The 18,245-nt window shown below is 49.2% G+C and overlaps 1 protein-coding gene across 1 annotated transcript; it reads left to right on the top strand.

Annotated features, from left to right (window-relative positions):
* The first annotated feature begins 8,341 nt into the window (after window positions 1-8,341).
* Hand1 (heart and neural crest derivatives expressed 1) lies at window positions 8,342-10,682 on the top strand. Its single transcript, XM_026388351.1, has 2 exons — window positions 8,342-8,887; window positions 10,578-10,682. The coding sequence occupies exons 1-2, from the start codon at window positions 8,345-8,347 to the stop codon at window positions 10,680-10,682; spliced, it is 648 nt and encodes a 215-aa protein (XP_026244136.1). The 5' UTR covers window positions 8,342-8,344.
* Window positions 10,683-18,245: the final 7,563 nt, after the last annotated feature.

The raw sequence follows: 18,245 nt of genomic DNA, 5'->3' as shown, positions 1-18,245 counted from the left end.
ATTCAATTAGGATACCCAGTTTGAGACATAATGGGTTTTGGCGAGCTCAATAGACTGATTGGGTTTTATACACATGTACAGAAAGATTTGATTTCCTCTGCGGAATTTATGGCAGGGGAGAAGAGGTAATTAGATTAATTTCTGCTCTGGTTTCTGGGGTTTTCCTTTCTGTTCTCTCTTCTCCTGCCACCTTTTTTTTTTCTTTTCTTTTCTTTTTCTTTTTAAATAGACTTTTTTTTTTAGGGGGGGTCTTGCTTGCACGAATGAAAATGAATTTAATAACCGCCAGCAGTTGGTTTGAATTTGGAGCTGGGTTTCACTGTGACTTCTTGTTCGTGGCTTCATGCTCTGGGTGGGTTTGAGGGAGCTAATGAGGACAATCTTGTGTCCCTTGGCATGTGGGGCTGTCCATGTGGCTAGGGAGCATTGTGCCGGAGCCCAGGCTTCCTGGAAGGAAACCCACTTTCACGTTTGATAATGAAGTCAAAACCAGAAGGTCCACTCCCATTCTCCACTCAGCATTCATGACTCTTGCCTTTCTTTTCTGATTTCTGTTTTTTTTTTCCATATTATCTTCTCATCCCCAGCCCCCTCCAGAGCAAAATTTAGCTACAGCAAGCGCAATGGTAAAGCAGGAGGAAAAGACACCATCAGAAGACTCTCAGCCACCATGCAAAGGATGGAGATGGAGTTTGCTGCTTTGCCACTGCTTTCCCTTCTCCATTCCAAAGCCAACGTCCTTTATCCATCCGCAGCTTTTTAACGAAGAACTTCCTTCGTTAAACTAAAGAGACAACGAAGACCCCTGAGAGACTTAAAAATTCAATGGAAAAAGTGAAAAAACACTGAACACTTAACTTCTCTCCCAAAGGACCCGAGAGCCTGCCAATTCCCCAGCAACACCAGAGCTAAGCATTTTCCCAGCGTCGACCTTAAATCCTTTTTTTGTTTTTCTCTTTTAAAGTGTGTTTACAATTGACCATTATGGGAAAGATGACGGATGTAGCCTGGCCCCGCTTAAAATAATAAGACTAATCGGGACACAGTTTCTTGCCCACAGACTCTTCCTAAAAGCCTATAGGCAGAACAAAGGGTTGGAGAGCCCAGAATTTTCACTAGTTAAGTGCAATCAGCCGGGGATCTGCCCCTCTCCCCCACCCCCACTGAGCCACTGTTAGAACCTCCTTGGACGAAGAGGGCTGACTTCCAGAGCTGAATACCTCCACCTTCAAGCAACCAGAAGAGTCCATTTCTTGCTCCAGTCCTGTCAGCAGCGCTGAAGAATGTGTGGATCCCCTGGTCCATAGGAACAAGACCATTTTAGATCTGGAGAAGGAAGACTAGAGGAAGCTATTCCTTCCTGTATCCCCAGCCCCAAGTTCTAAAGGGGGCTAGTGGAAGAGGAGCCCTCTGTGCCCCCACCATTTCTGATACATTCTGTCTCACATTCGTTTTTATCTTCCTGTGCAGACGAGGTCGATCTGACTGGGTTTTCTCTACAAAAATTTATTGCATTTCTTTGAACTAAATGCTACTGTGTATACATCACTCCTGGCAGGTAGTGGCTGAGGGCTCAGGCGAGGGGGTGGGCTTGTGAAGCAGCCTGGTGGAGCTGGGATAAAACCTGATGTGTAATCTCAGGTTCCTACACTACCTTGCAGCTGCTGTGGTTCCCACACGCTCTTTTTACCTTCTCTGGAGCAAGAACCACACAATTTTGATCCAGATTCTCTCCTTGAGAGAGCAGTGCTTTAAGATGGACAAGCAGTGTGCAGATGGACAAGCCTAGTGCTGATAATTTCCTCTGTTCCCCATTAGGACTCTGCCAGGGGAGAGTGTAGCTCAGTGGCAGAGCGCTTGCCTAGCATGAAATTGTGAGGCTCTGGGTTCCATCCTGGGGTGTGTGTGTGTGGAGGGACAGACGCCAGAGGTATGGTTCATTTAGCCCTGTTTCTGCCTGACTTGGTTGCTCACCAAGGCCCCAGAGTCCAACCCCACCAGGTCACTATTGAGGACTCAGTCTCTTTGGCCATTGTCATCATCCTTGGAGACATGTTGCCAGTTCTAACTAAACTTTTCCCAGCCCTCATCTGAGGTTGGCTGGCAGCTGAATTCAGGAGATAGGTGAAGTGGGTTGATTTAGTCCTTGCTGTGGAATTCTGATTAGACTGAGAAAGGAAAATTCCCCTGACCTGGGAAGCAATGGTCAGGCAGTGAAACTGACCTTCACAGCACTGACCAGAGATAAACCTCTTGGCATAAAACAGCTCCACACACAATTGATCAGTGGGTCAGAAGCAGCCCACGGATTAAGACACACACACACACACACACACTGATATAAGACTCAGGGGTGCGCAATAAGACATTATAACTGACCATCTGCAGCTGACACTGTGGAGCTGATCAGAATAAAATTGAATGAGCCAGAGAGAAATCCACCTGCCAGCTAAGCTAGCACACAGCTAACCACAGCAAGGGGCTGGAGCAGGGAGGTCCTGGAGGGCTGCAGGGTGGACAGAAGAGGAGACCGGGTCTCTGGGTGTTGAGGATACCTGGCCTGAGTCTCTGCAGGGAGGGGAACTTGACTGGGGAGGAGGGTGTCCAGTGCTTTTTGATTTACAACCACCACGCCCCAAGCGATCCCATAAATTTGGAAGCCGTTTTCACCAAAACCGTGAGTTACGATTTTTCAAATAAATACATTTCCCAATCAGACAGGGTTCTGTTTAGGTTGAACGCTTCCCGAAGCAGACATCTCTCTGTGCAGAAAATACACAGAGGAGGGAGAGAAGCCTGGATGAAGCTCAGACGACATAAAAACTTGTGTAAACACGTTGTCATTTACAGACTACGGAAGAGAAAGGGAATGGGGGGAGGAAGGCAGAAAAAGAGGGGAAAAAAAACATACATGTTTAATTCTCCCTTGAATTCTCTAGTCCCAGCCCGGAGGGAAGATTCGGAAAATTTAATATTCTTTTTCCACGAGTTTGATTTATGTTACTCATTAGACAAAGGGCAGCAGAAGGTTTACCTTAAATAGGTTTTGTTTTTTAAGGTTGTTACAACCTAAGAATGGACAGGTCTCCCCATCCCCCGGGCACATACATATGCACAGCACCCTCTCCTAGTTTTTCCTTAGCTAAGGAAGAGTGTGGCAGAGAAACTAAAGTGGATTACATCTGCAGTGGAGTGTCTTGGATTTCTAGCTGTGAGCCCCTGGGCAGGTCCCTTCCCATCATCTGGGCCTTGATTTTGCCACCTGTAAAACAAGGGAATAGGACTAAGAATCAGAGGCTGGATTGCACATAAAAGCATTCACACACAATTATGTGCACAACTACAAGAAGCCCAGGAAGCCGCAAGCTAATAAGTAAAAGTCACTTGCTACTGGAACTCACTTGCCTGGACCGCTCCTTATCCCAGAAGAGGAGGTAACAAGGGGAGAGAGAGGCTGCCACCGGCCCAGCCACTTCCCCTGGAGGTCTGCAATAGCGCATCTCCTCCACTCATTGGTTGTGTGCTCTTGGGGAAGTTCCTTCCCATCTAAATGCAGAAATTGGTCCTAACAGACCTTTCGGTAGACTTGTGGCTCTCGGGTACCAGCAAAGGCCAGGAGGCTTCACATTCTAAGAGCTTCCTGGAGAAATCCACTCCCTACCCCTCTCTCTCTCTTCCCACCCCCGACTATCCTCCAGCTCCAGGGAACAAACCCGGTCACATTGGAAAGTCCTAGACCCTCTTTAGATACAGCAGAGAACTGTTTAAGGGATTTGTGCGCTCAAACTGCGGGGTAAATGGCCCGCGGGCTGATTTATGGCGCGTTACTCCGCGACGCGATTCCCCAAGACAGCGGGAATATTTTACACCGCGCTAATATAAACAGGCGGCCGGCCGGGTCCTTTTTATGGAGTTCCTGTAATTACCCGGGCCCTGACAGGTCTTTGATTTACTGCCCTATTTAGATAAGGGGTCCGGTGCGGGGATTGCCCGTGGCGTCAAGGTCACGGGACGTGGCGGGGAGAAGGTTTTGCGGTAGGCGCCGGGGTGCAGGCTCCCCTGGACTGCCAGTCAGGAAGATGGGGTGAGGGAAGGACAGGGACCCTGCGGACATCTGGAGCGTCCGTCCGAGGTACTGCCTATCCAACTGTAGATGGAGGTAGCAAGAACTCCCCTCAAAATCATTTAGCAAAGGAAATGGGGCGGGGACAGCGTGCGGAGTGGGGATCTGGAACTGGAATTGGGGTCTCCAGCAATAGAATCCCCATACCTGGTGATACTCTCCTCTCCTCCACCTCCAGCCTTATTATGACAACTGGGTTCTGTAGAGTTGTCCCGAAAGGGAAGGACCCCGATTTGGTCAGAACAGAGCAGGGCAAGAGGAATCCAAGGGTCTGGCCTCTTCTTCCTGTCCAGGTTTTGCAGTGTTATGGTGGCATGTAACTCCATTTCTCCCCCTGTGAAAATAATATTCCTAAAAATAGACCCAACATTTTTGCAGGGTTACTGTTACCCCTCTAAGAGTCTCCTCTATATTATTTCACTTAATTTTACACTGGCCCTCCGTGGTAGGTATTATCATCCTCCCAATTTACAAAAGGGGAAACAGACTCCAATGGTCCATAGGGAGGAATGACAGTGCCCCTTCTCAACATAGGTGGGCTGGGTCCCACTGCAAGACTGTCCTAAGCACTCTAACACAATCTTCAACCTCTACAAGCTCAAACTCTCTTGGGGTGAGTGTTCCTGCCTGGCCTCACCTGCACAACTTGAGAAGCCTTCCTTGGAAAGCTGAAGGTACTCTCTAGGTGAGCAAGACAGGTTAAGGAAAGGGGCACTGCAGTGGAGTGTGGAACTGGCTAGGACCCCCAGAATCCTTAGCACCCCATGCTTTGCTCTGTAGAGGTGGATTGAAGGAGAGTGGAGTCCCTTTTCCCTTTGGGGCCCAGAAGTGGAGAACTAGGTCAGGGTGCAAGGGGAATCAGAGTAGGCCCTGTGCAACAGTGGGGAGCTGGGGTCCAGACTGTCAATTCTAAACCCATTTTCTGCAAATAGGGAAACTGAGGCACAGAGCTGGAAAGGAACAGAGTGAGGTGCAGATAGTGCTGGAACTAAACTGGAAGCCACATCTTTTGCCTGTCAACCTAAAGCATGTTTGGCTAAACTCCTGGTTCCAGACCTTCCCTTATCCTATAGCCCGAGGCAGAGGGAGAGAACGCCTTCGCCAGGTCCTTATCCTAGGAGTTCTGCTGCACTCCTCACACACCGGAGCCTGGCTGGTGTTAGAAGCACTCTGGAAGGCTGTGTCTGGGGCCTAGACAACTTTCTGTCTCTCTGGCAGTTCAGACTGCTAGGGAGCCATCCTTCTCCCAGTCCTAAAATCCCTCCGGGCTATACTCCAGTGGGGCCACTGTAGTATAGCTCTCCAAAGCATTGGTGGCCAGAGACAGCCTGCTCTTTAACTCTCACAAGATGGTTTCAGGCAGTCTTGGGGCCCTCAAGGGGTCTCTGTAACTGGGGCCCTTCATTTAGTACTGATAAGGCATTCCCCACTAGACTAACCAGACCTGATATTTGAAAGTTGAATGCAGCCATGAGTAAGGGAGTAGATGGGAGAACTATGAGTTTGCTTGTGGATAGTAGCTGTTCTTATGTGTCAATCATTGTGGATGCCTTCATAATGTGCATACTATTGAACAACTTCATTTTTTGAGGCTTGTGCTGTGACTACATAGGTAAGGCTGAGGATATATATCAAATTGAACTTGTAGGATCTATATGTCTGTGTTTAATGTACCAATAGGTGAGGACATCCATTTGCAAGCACCTGTGCACATATAGTAATGTATGATTTTTGCTTGCTTTTTGTTTAGGCTAGATCTCCCTCTGGCAGGCATTAAATCCAATTTGAGGTACTGTGTGTATTGCTGTGAAAATGCCCAAATGCCAGTGAGGTTGCGAGCCCGCGTGCAGGTACAAGCGCAGGTATCATGGTAGGGCCTCCGGTGATAATAGGGGCAGCTGCTGAAGATCGTGTTGGGGTTAGGACAAACGCTGAGAGTGTTTTTCATAGTAATTACTTTCTCTACCGGCATAACCTTACTCTAGAGCGCCTCCAGGCCGGGGAGGCGCGGGATCCCGCGGAGCCGCCGCCGCTGGATCGGGCGCCCGGCGCTCCCTCCCTGCGAGCCTCCGGCTCCGCGCTCGGCCCAACCCCAGCGCTGCTGGCGCCAGGCGCCGGGAAAGCGGCGGGTTTCCAGCCAGCCTCGGGCAGGAAACCAGGACCTCCCTCCGCCGCTCCCCCACCACCTCCTGCACCTCTAGGGCCCACAACCACATTGAGCTCCCACAGGTGAACCCATGGGCTCAGACCTAAGTGATTGTCCCCTCTTTCCTCAAATAAATTAACATTTAGAACCAAGGTACCCACAGTACGTCAATACTCACGCATTCCTAGGATTTTACACGTTATGTCTGTCATTCACAAGTACACATCATGCTCAAGACGTGTTTCCACCTACCCACTCATCCTTGGGCCTTCAGGAGGAATCCATCATCCTGTCTGGACCTCACTTTCCCTTTTTGTACAAAAGAAAGTTGGCTTTTCTCTCTCTGCCTTTGGACTAGTAACAGTGCCAGGCACATCGTGGGCATCAATAAACCATTTTTGAGTGAATGGATAAGTAATGAATTTGCCCTCTAAAAAAAGGGCACTCAGGATAATCTCCTTTCGCCCTTACCTTGGTATCCTGATTGAGAGAAAGGCACATTTGTCTACTCCGCCTAGGGAAGGGGCTTGGCTGGAAAGGGCTGAGGGGTTAGAGGGCCTCGGTTTTCCTCTTCTAGGAAGCTATTGTAATACAAGGTTGGACCTACGCTTTGCAACCCGAAGCCCGAAGCACTGCCACTGTGGGATTACCAGGTTCCCAAGGGAGCGGGAGGAAAGCCCCAGTAGAGAAAATCAAGACAGGCAGTCAAGGGCCCTGGTCCGAGGGGGAAGCTGCAGAGGTTGTGCACTTTGCTCCACGGCTCAGTGCGGGTGGGTCGAAAGCCTCCGAGATGCTGTGCAGGTCGAGTTTCCCTCGGCATATTTTTCGCGGAAGGCTGGTTTCTAGCGGTGTGAACTTGGGTGACAGTGTATTTAGAGACTCAAACATTCTCAAGGGGTGACGATCTAGGTAGAGTGGCCTAGCATAATTTTGCTCCCGGCCCTCTGTGGGGGAGCAACCAGGAGAGTCCTAGCAGCGTCTTGCGGATTAGACGCCCTAGGGCGAAGGCGGGCTCCAGGAGGCTGCCTCTGCCACGGCCTGGCCTGCCGGCTTTAGACGGAATCAGGCGCCTGCGAGGCGAGAAGAGCAGATTTCAGGCCCTCGAGCCCGGAACAAACTGGTAAATGCCCTGGGCTTGACGTCCGTTCCTTCTTCCCGTCGCCCATTCCCACCGCAGCTTCAGTAAGGCTTCTCGGTGGGAAGCAGGCTTCAGGTCTGCCGGTGACTCGGCGAGAGCTGGCCGGCTGGTCCAACCGCGGGTGCAAGATCGACTCCCGGTCCCACCAGACAGGGCAGATGATTAAATGACCGGGGTGAGAGGGTGGGGTGGGGTGGGGGAGGAAGATGTGAAGGAAAAAACGTTAGGAAACTATCCTGCCTCCCACAGCGCATTCTCTTCTTTGGACTCCCCTGCCCGGCAGAGCAGTTGGAGCTGGGGACCCGGTCCCTTGCAACTCCTATTCTGATTTCCAGAGAGTCTAGAAACAAGAACAATCCCTTCACCCCCATCCTGTCTCAGTTTCCCTATCTGTAAAATCAAGGGGAGCCCTTCTTTTCGTTCCACGACTCCAGTTTCCTTTCCTTGGACCCACAAGGAGGGGGTGGCAGCAGGTTGGCCAGTACGTAGCCCGCGCCTTCCCAGCCCGGGAATCGGCGGGCAGGGGAGGGACGGAGGCGTGGCCGGTTCCCTGTCCTTGCAGGCCGCCTGGAGTCAGTGGCGTTAGCCTAGCAAAACCTGGGACGTCCACCCCCCACCCCCTTTCCTCCTCTCCGCCCCCTTGCTATTGGCTCCAGGGAGAGGTTGACATTAAAGCCGCGCCTTATATAAGCCAGATCCTGAAGGGGAGTCCGGAGAAGGGTTAAATCGGTCTTTGGGCATCGGCATCCTAGTCCGCGACAGGAACTTGCACGAAGGCAGCAGGCTACGTGTGTCATCTTCAACCTTGCTCAGGACTCTCGTAAAGCCGGCGCCCAGCAGTGCGCGGCCCCGGAGCCCACGGGTGGCCCCGGTCCTCTTTGGGGCACATGGGGCGGCGCTAATCCGGCTAGTGGTTCAGGCCAGGAGCCTCTCCAACATGAACCTCGTGGGCAGCTACGCACACCATCACCACCATCACCACCCACACCCCGCGCACCCCATGCTCCACGAGCCCTTCCTCTTTGGCCCGGCCTCGCGCTGTCACCAGGAGCGACCTTATTTCCAAAGCTGGCTGCTGAGCCCTGCTGACGCTGCTCCGGACTTCTCTGCGGGAGGGCCACCACCAACAGCCGCTGTGGCTACTGCCGCCTACGGTCCGGACGCCAGACAGGGTCAGAGCCCCGGGCGCCTGGAGGCGCTCGGCGGCCGCCTGGGCCGGCGGAAAGGCTCCGGACCCAAGAAGGAGAGGAGACGCACAGAGAGCATTAATAGCGCGTTCGCTGAGCTGCGGGAGTGCATCCCCAATGTGCCGGCGGACACCAAGCTCTCCAAGATCAAGACTCTGCGCCTGGCCACCAGCTACATCGCCTACTTGATGGACGTACTGGCCAAGGATGCACAGGCTGGCGACCCCGAAGCCTTCAAGGCTGAACTCAAGAAGGTGGATGGTAGCCGCGAGAGCAAGCGGAAAAGGGAGCTGGTGAGTACTGGGGCCTGTAAGCTTCCAGCCAGGGGTGCAGTCTGCGTGAGCATCCCCAGCACTGCGGGAAACCGGAGTTATTTTGTGTGTGAGATTTTGAAAAGCTATGGAGTTTTCTCAGACAGTGTGTGATTGCGTGTGTGTGCAGAGAGGCAGATTCATAATTGAATTCAATTGTAATGTGGGTTAGTGTTTGTTAAGACTGAGTGAATGAAGAATCTTAAGCCTTTTGGTGTAGGATCTTAGGGCTTTCTTTAAAACTCCTTTGAAAGCCTTGGATTCCAAGAGAGTGCACACACTATATATTGCACTTACAGTTTGGAGAACTGATCCATCCCTGGGTTCTTCTGGAAGCCAGCTTAAGATTGCATGAAAAGTTCATTAATTTGCTTTGAGTCTGAATATATGCATTTGGCCTCAGTTTCTGCTCTCAAGCGGCCTTTGATGGAGAGGTTAAACTACTTCCATCACTGGATAGAAAAGGGAAACAGGCCCATAGTAGGGCAAAACACGAAAATCTGCTACAAGAGGAGTAAGAAGTGGAGGTGAGAGGCTGGGGTGGAGGCTGAGAGATAGAGCGCTCCCCTAGCACATGCGAGACGCTAGGTTAGATCCTCAGCACCACATAAAAATAAATAAAATAAAAATAAAATAAAGGTATTGTGTCTAACTACAACTAAAAAAATATTTTTTTAAAAAAAGAAGTGGAGGTGAGGTAAAAGAGGTCAGGCTTTCAACTCCTGGTTCAAAACCCACCAGTTCCACTCTCCATGGGTTGATTTTAGAGTGCAACCTCAAGGGCTTTGTAAATATAATCAAGCAGGAGCCATTTTTTGGCTTTGCAGGTCATAATCCCTACTACGTCTTTCTGGATCCTCTCCAGTTAGGGGAATATATTCTGGTGCTCAGTTTCCCTGCCCAGGGCTGCAGGACCTCTAGGCATGGTGTTATTCAGGCTGGGGAAGGAGTTCTCCAGGTTGGTGCGCTCAGGCCCAGTTTTATCTGATCCAAGGGGCCAGTGGGTCACGGGGGGAAAAAACAGTAGTCATCAAATCTCAGCCGATGCCCTGGGTTGGAGGAGATGCAGGATTTAAGGGGGTTCCTCATTGCAAGTAGTTATTGGGTGGATCCACACTGTCCCCCCCACAACCCGCCCTCCGCCGCCGCACAGCCTCCTGGAAGTTGCACCGTTGGGTGCCCTATTACGGAAGCCGGGAAGGAAGCTCCGAGTCAGGCCGGCTCCTAACCATCTGAGGCTTCCGCCACCAGTTCTAGCGGATCTAACCCTGCATCCAGACCAGATGGTAAATCCTGTTAGAAAGCCGGCGGGTCGTGTAGGTAGCTGGGGAAAGTGGATTCCCACCCCTCCCATCCCAATCCCCTGAGGTCTCCCTTAGGCGCCACAAAGCCAAATCAGCACAAATGCATTCCACCAGACGCCGAGAATTCTGGTTACCAAACCTCCTGCAGCTGCCCGTCCTGTCCCGGATCCCAGGAACTTGGCGCATTAAGGCAAATTTATGGGCCTGTTTGCCTATTTTGCAAACAGAAATCCGTCACTTATTTAAAGACTCCCAGTTACTGCTCTCGACACCTTTCCCCTCACCCCACCCACTCCTCGCCGGTGATCGGAGCAGAACCGTCTAAACCTGTCTCTTTCACCTCTCTTCTTGTGTGTGTCCTTTGGCAGCCGCAGCACGAAGGCTTTCCTCCTGCCCTGGGCCCAGGTGAGAAGAGGATTAAAGGGCGCACCGGCTGGCCGCAGCAAGTCTGGGCGCTGGAGTTAAACCAGTGAGCCGAGGACCTGGGCGACCCCGGAGCCCCGGGAGGAGATGAAGGCGGCGGCCAAGGCCGGGCTCTGGGTTCCTGCGACTTGTGAGAGAGCGTTGCGCAGAACCTCTGAGAGCGCTGGCGGGTAGCAGGCTGCAACCACACACTTGGATCGCACGTGCAATGTCATTTGAAATTGTTTTAAATACATTAAGAGAAAGAAATTTATATATATCCACCTCCTTTAACCGAGGGAGGCTTTTGGAGGCACGATGCAGGAGGGAGGGACTGCGGAACCCAAGTGCCGAAAGACACACCCTTCCAACCCTTCTGGGTCGAATTTAGAACCCCCAACGCCATCCTCATCTCCGCCATCTGGCTTTCTCTCTTGTTCCCCTCTCCGCTTTGTGCCACCCCAGACTCCTTCTTCTCCAAGTAAAATGCAATAAGAGGAATCAATAGTTTTCTTCCAGGGAACGAGAACGGAAAGCAGGAAGGTGGAGGGCTGCCTTTTGTAGTTCCCCTTTAAACAGCAGTGTTTTACTTTTCTTTTTGTTGCTGTACATCCTACGTAGTTCCAAGGGGAACTCTCCCTCTTTCTCTCTTTTTCTTCCTTTCTTTTTTCCCCCTTTCCTTTCTCTTTTTTTTCCAAATAAAAATTTCCCCTATGTTGCAAAGTTTTTATATATTTAAACTACCTATCATGCCTGTTGCACTCAGGTGTTCGTTATCTCCCCATCCCCATCCCTCTTCTACCTCAGATCTGTATGACCACTCACTGCCCCTCCCTTTGCCAAAGCAGTATCTATGCTCTTGAATAATAAAAAAGTTTTCAGTAATTCTCGGAAGTCTGCGTGATGTTTCAGCCCGGAGTCAAGCCTGTTCCCGCTTCTCCTCCTTTGATAACCACCAAACCAAACTGCAAATCAAGTTGAGGGAAGGAGGCAGATAAAGGATTTCTTTCTGGAACGAAGAGTGAAATTCTTAGACTACACAACAACAGGACAGGATGACTTACCTGAACCAGGAGAATGGGAAGCGGGGAAATTCTGACTTTTAAACTCAGAGTTTTATCTGGGTGGATATTCACAGGTTAGTATGCACACTCGTGTCTGCAGATTTGTGGTTTGGTGGTTTTCTTTGGGTGGAGTTAGCAGGAGGGGAAGAGGGTCTATCACACAAACCAGGGTTGTCTCCAGCAGAGTAGCTTGAAAGAGGGAAAATTTTCAGAGAATTCATTCATGTATGTGAAATTCTGAACATATAGGTGTACATTTTTCGGCAATGTATACGGAGCCGGTGTCTGTGCAGGTCCTGTGAGGGTCGCTTGGCACAGCTCCAAGCACGCATCAAAGTCTCGACCAGTTGTAGCAGCTATGTGAGTCAAATAAGCTAAGGTTATGGTTAAACCTAGTCATTTATCTTTTTCTCCAGCCCCAGAGCATATGGATTTTGTGCAAAGTGTTGGGGGTGCGTGTGCTGCGGGCACTTGTGCGCGCGAGCCGGTCTCTGAGGCCCCACCTGCGCACCATTTCTGGGTGTGAATAAATGCAGGCACAATTGCCTAAAAGCGCGGGTAAACTGGGGCTAAACTGGGGCTGGCAGACACAGGTGTTTACACGCCCACAAATAATAACGTAAATAATAATGTATGATTAGTTTTATTTGCATGCAGCCGTGTCCCCTAACAGCTGCCACGCTTGTCCCAGGGGCTCAGCGCTCACTGCTGGTGCGGACCTCGGTTCTTCCGCGCTCACTGCGAAGGAGGCGGGAAGACGCGCACCGTTGTCCTGCCACCTTCGAGCTGTGCACCCGAGCTTGATCAGGCTCTCTGCTTTGGGACAGACAAGGAGACCCCGGGCAGTTGCAGGGCAGGGCTATGCGGGGCACCAGGCGTGGCCTAGTTGCCTCGAACCGGCAGCGGGGTGAATATGGGGCCCCATTAGTCTTGGCTGTAAACACCGTGGCAGGGGCTGGGAGGCCACGCGGGCCTTTCCGGACGCGAAGGAGTTAATAAAAGGTGTTTTATGGACGCGAGGAAATGGTGGGGGAGGTGTGAGCTTCTCCCCACGCTCGCCCCCCTACTTTTTTCTTTTTTTCCCCCTCGCCACCCGCCGCCAGATCAAACAGACCAGCGATTTAACTAGGGCAACACCTCGCCCTAATGAGCCGGCGACGCGCCCCTCCCCCGGCCTCAGTGCGGGCCGGAGGCCCCAGGCCCTCAGGGAGGAGAAGAAAGAAAAACCAAGTTTTTTTTTTTCTTTTATTATTATTATTTTCCTCCCAAGAGCTGGGAATCCTTCTGGAAATTCTAGCACGGGCGTGGGGAAACCAGGGTCCAGGGAACGAGACCATTGCTGGCCCACAGCACAAGGGGACCTTATCTGGATTCGAACCCAAGACTCCAATTTAGCTCAAAGACAAACCTCGGGCTATACATAGGGCCCAGCTCCCTTGACTATTTTTAGCAGGGCAAAGTATCTTAGGCACGGGAAGAATGCGCACCCGCGTCCTGCTTCCTTAAGGCCAGGGAGAGGAGAGGGGTACCTTCCAGGGGTACCTCCCGTCCGCAGCAGCCAGACCCAAGACTGGCATAACCAGGAGACACCCCCCCCCCCGCTCAGCTGGTCCCTAATTCGCTTTGGGAAGAGAGGGGTGGACCCCCTAAAATCTGGCTCAGTCATGTCTGATTTGGATCTTAGATCCTGAATCTGGGAACTCAGACTGGCAGTCGCTGCCCTTTAATGGGGTCGCTGGATGATCTGTCTCTCTCTCCTACACGTTTTACCCCAGCAGCGGTGAACGCCCATGCCACGTTCCCAGCCGTAGTCCACAGCTGGAAAAGCCAAGCCCGAGGGAGAAACCGAGCGGCTCCAGTCACACAAACCAGTCCGGCTCTGGAGGTTCTCAGCCTGTCTCCTGGCAAACATCTTTAGAACCTGGTGTCTACTTTCTTATTCTAGACCCACGTTTCGACGCTGTCAGACGCTTCAAGCAAGCTGTGGTGAAGCAGTGTCACTATTTTAATTTAAGTATATTCTCTCTTTTACATAGAGGAAAAAAAAAAAAGGGAATGATCATGAACTTAAAAATAGACTCCAGGAATATATCATAAGGAAATAGTCCCTGATGTTACAAAGCTTCAACTGGGCTAAAGAATAAAGACAGGAAAAGATCCCCAGGCCTTGGTCTAATTAGAGAACTGGTTGAATAAATTCATCAGCACATTTTAGTCAGCCCTTAGAAAAGACGTGGAAATTGACACGAAAATTGTCCAAAGTATACTAAGTAATATTATGGGAAGACCATTCCCCCATCACCAACCACCATAATTATGACTCCCTTCATGTGAAAATAAATAAGTAAATAAACAAAAAACCCTCAAATGTCTTTCATGGAGAAGAAGTGAAAGAATACGCATCAAAAATATGCATCAAAACATGGGCAGGGGTTGTGGCTTAGTGGTTGAGCGCTTGCCTAGCACGTGTGAGGCACTGGGTTTGATCCTCAGCACCACATAAGAATAAATAAAATGTTATTAAACAAACAAACACCCCAAAACATATCTATACCTCTGACTTGTGGGAATGAGGGTAATTTTTACTATTCCTCTTGATTAGCTATATTTAAAATTTTTTTACAATGAATGAATACTGCTTTTGAGATTAAAAATCTACAATTTCCTTCTAACTTCTCTTGTTGCCAGCATGATTTCAATACTGTACATGGTGTATTCAACATACATGTTTGAATTTCTAACATGTGCACTGTGAGTATCACTGTGGGTATAAGTATCACAGTAAGAGAAAATCCTAATAATGATGAGTGATTAATATAACGATAATAAATATCTGTCTGGAAAAGTTATTAGTCCTTCCACACAGCAAATATGAGTCTTCTTCTTCCATTTAAAATATATTGCTTAATAAAATAATAACTACAGCAAAAATATACAAAGCAAACTATTTAAACCCTTCTCTCGAATTATTTCATCTAAGCCTCACACAGATTATGATTGGTTAAAATTGAGGCAGCTGAGGCTCAGAGGGGTGAAAGGGTTTCCTCCAAGGTCACATAGGAGGTAAAAGGCACGTTGGGCTTGGATTGAAGTACAGATCTGGCGGCCTTCAAAGACTTGGCTTTCCCCACATCTTGGAGCACCTCCAGGGTATGTAGGCGAGTGAGCGCACACACATGCCTAAGTACACACACGCATCTAGATATGCTTCAGTCTGATTTCCTTTGGTTGCCAAAATAAGGCAGAGAAAGAGGGAAGGAGTTATGTAAAGGGGTTTGGGATTCTGACCTGACTTCAGCCCTTCCCCTGGAAACCTCTTCCCTGCTGGGGCTCAGAGTAGATGCCCTCTATAAAAATGAGGAAATGGGTATCTCCTGAGCTCTAGATTCTTTCTTGGCTATAACTTTCTGATTGCAGGCACTTCCTTTCTTCTGGTAAAAAAAGTCTGCATGTTATTCTTTGCAGCAACTGCTGGTGTTGGTTTGCATAGCGAGCGATCAATTTCTTTGGTATTTCCATTTCTTTTTTTTTTCTGTACCTTTTCTTTTTTTTTATTGGTTGTTCAAAACATTACAAAGCTCTTGACATATCATATTTCGTACATTAGATTCAAGTGGGTTATGAACTCCCATTTTTACCCCAAATACAGATTGCAGAATCACATCGGTGACACATCCACATTTTTACATAATGCCCTATTAGTAACCCTTGTATTCTGCTACCTTTCCAAAGGTATTTCCATTTCTTGAAGCACATTTTTCCTCCTGGTAATCTAGAAGGGAGGCTCCCTATGGACCAATGGGAAAAGGAAGAGCTGGAGAGTTGAAGGGTCGCACACCCAGTCAGAAGCAGAGCGGGTTCTGCAGGCGGCAGGCCCCCAGCTCTCTTGGAAAAGGCACCAGATACCTTCTCTCCATGCAGCAACCAGCAGTTAAGCTTATGGTCTTGCTAAATCCTCATAAAAGAAATGAAACTAAAAAACCAGTCAACCTCATTTTTAAATGAAAAGTGACTGGAAAGAAAAATTATGCTCGCTCTGAAGTGCCTAAAACTAGCCTCCCGATTTGTTTGAAAAAAAAATTAATCTTTTTTTCAGCTGAGTTTTTACAGCTGAGCTCTCCCAAACCCATAAAAAACAAGGTTTATATGGGAAATAGTGAAAGACTCTTAACTGTAATACACAGCGTCTAATGTAAGCAGACGTAGACACTATATAAAGTTCCTACAAATGTTATTAAAACAAACAGAAATGCCCATTTATCCCCACAGAATGGACAGCGGGAAGCCTCGGACCTTAGAGGAGTCCCAGAAGTATTATGTTCACCCAAATGCTCAGAATATCCCCCAGCATGGAGACCTCAAAGATCTTTACCCACATCCAAATATTTCCCTCATTTTACAGAAGGATAAACTGAGGCCCGGAGAGGAGGGACTTGCCCACGTTCCCTTCTTCTCTTCTGTTGGCTTCTCACCTTTACTTCTAGTGCAGGGTAGAGAACAATAATGGCAAGAGACCCTTCTCAAATCATGGAACCTCCCTGGGTTTCCTTATCTGCAAATTTAGAGAGATTATTGCTCCAACTCCCCGGGCTCTGTGAGCATTGAATGAGATAAGGTGTTATCTGTGGTGGGCTGTTTGCATTATTTTATTTAAACCTCCCACAAGCCTCTTGAGGTTATTTTGGTCTGTTTGGTTGCTTTGGAAAAGGAAGATGTGTCTCTGATGGGCACATATTACCCTCACTTGCCTCAGGGTACAGAGCCAAAGTGGATTAAGGGTTCAAAGTCCTATTAAGGTAAACATAGGGTAAGCTCATTAAGGTAAACTGAGGGGTATGTGGGACTGCAGCAGCTGAATTTCTCAAACTGTCTTCAGGCATTTTTGTTTAGTAGAGATATAATGCAAGCCACAAATGTCACATCTATAGTTACAACTTTGTTTTTTTGTTGCCACATTCAAAATGTGAAGAGAAACAGATGAAATCATTTTACATGTTTTATTTAACTCAATATATCCCAAATATAATTTTAACATAAATCAACAAAAATATATTATATTCTGTTTTCTGGAGTGAGCCTTTAAAATTTAAGATCGGGTTTTGTTCTTGCAGTCTATCTTGGTCTGAATCACATTTCAAGAGCTTAAGAGCCACGTGTCGGTGTCGCTAGTGGCTACCACATGGGATGGTAACGGAAGCGCCGTGTTCTAAAGCATCCTGCTAAGTGACCCTTTAGAACACAGAGCTTCAGTTAATCATGGCAATGAAGAGCTATGTTTTTCTGAACATGTACTGTATATTAGGCAGCAGTGCTCAGCATACTTGGGCTCATCTTCTTAGACTCAGAGGGTGAGTCATTTTTCAGCCACAGAACTATTCAGCTGCAGAGCTGACTTGCAGACCCAGTTCCAGACCTATGGGACAAAGCACAATTGTCCCTTGACAACTGAAAAGGCTTCCACCACTAACTACGCTGGGTGCTGGGTGAAGGGAACACAGGGTAGCCTTCCACTGTGCTAACTAGCTGCTGAACTGAGTTCCACTTACTCCCAGGGACATTGAAGGGGCTGGAGTTGGGCAGTACACTGTGGAGTGATCTTTGGAGAGTCCCACCTAGTTCCAAATCTGATAAGAGTCTGATAAGAGTCAGCAGACCTTAGGCCAATTGTCCCCAGGGTCCCCAGTTCTCTAATGTCTAAGATACCCCCACAGCAATCTTGTCAGGCTAAAACGGGAAAAAGTATTATAGAGACTATAGCACAAAACACCCGACCAAGGTCAAGAGGGAGGTCTGGACTGGCCCCCAAGCCTGTACTCACAACCAGTTGAAAACTGGTTGGATGAACCCTGTGGCATTGGACAGGTTTCTTAACCTCTCTGAACCCCAGAATTCTTAGAGTAAAAGGGAAGGCAGAATAGGTCCCAGAGATGTTGTGGAAGTGCAGGAAGGGCTGGATAACGAATGGAAAGCGGTTAGCCTGGCAGACTGAGCAGGGTAAACATGGGCTGTTATTATTACTGCTATTATGGGTAATTGGGCTGCTGGGCCTTTCAGAACCCAGAGGGCAGGGCAGGAAGAGGTGAGGGAGCATGGCCTTTTTCTGCGCCAAGCCCAGGCTTTTGACTGAGGCTCATATACTGGCAATGGGAAGGCAGGGTGCGGGTGTGTGGGAGAGTGAGAGAGTAGGTCATGTGACCAGAGTCAGGAGCTCAAAGAAGGAGGTGCAATTTGCTGTGTGACCTTGGGCATTTCCTTGCCTTGCTGAATCTTGGCGTCATTTATAAAACAAGGGAGTGGGACCAGAGATCCAAGTCCTTTTCTGCATTGACTGCTTAGGATAGTTGTCATGGAATCAATCAAAGCCTTTATCAGATACAGCATCTCTAAGGGGTACAGAAAATACCCCCCCTTCCCATGTGGCCCGGAACTGTCATTGACCAAGGGGTGGGCGCCACCTGGTGGCAACGCTCCCTCTCTGCACTCTCTTGCAGAGAAGCCAGGGTGAGCCTCAGGGCCCTCCCTCTCTAACTTCTAGGGCAGGTCACAGTTGCAGAGAGGGGACTCAGCAAG

The sequence above is a fragment of the Urocitellus parryii genome, chromosome 1, assembly GCF_045843805.1.
Source record: "Urocitellus parryii isolate mUroPar1 chromosome 1, mUroPar1.hap1, whole genome shotgun sequence".
Classification (NCBI taxonomy): Eukaryota; Metazoa; Chordata; class Mammalia; order Rodentia; family Sciuridae; genus Urocitellus; species Urocitellus parryii.
The sequence above is the reverse complement of the archived record's forward strand: the minus strand, read 5'-3'. Positions and strand labels throughout refer to the sequence as shown.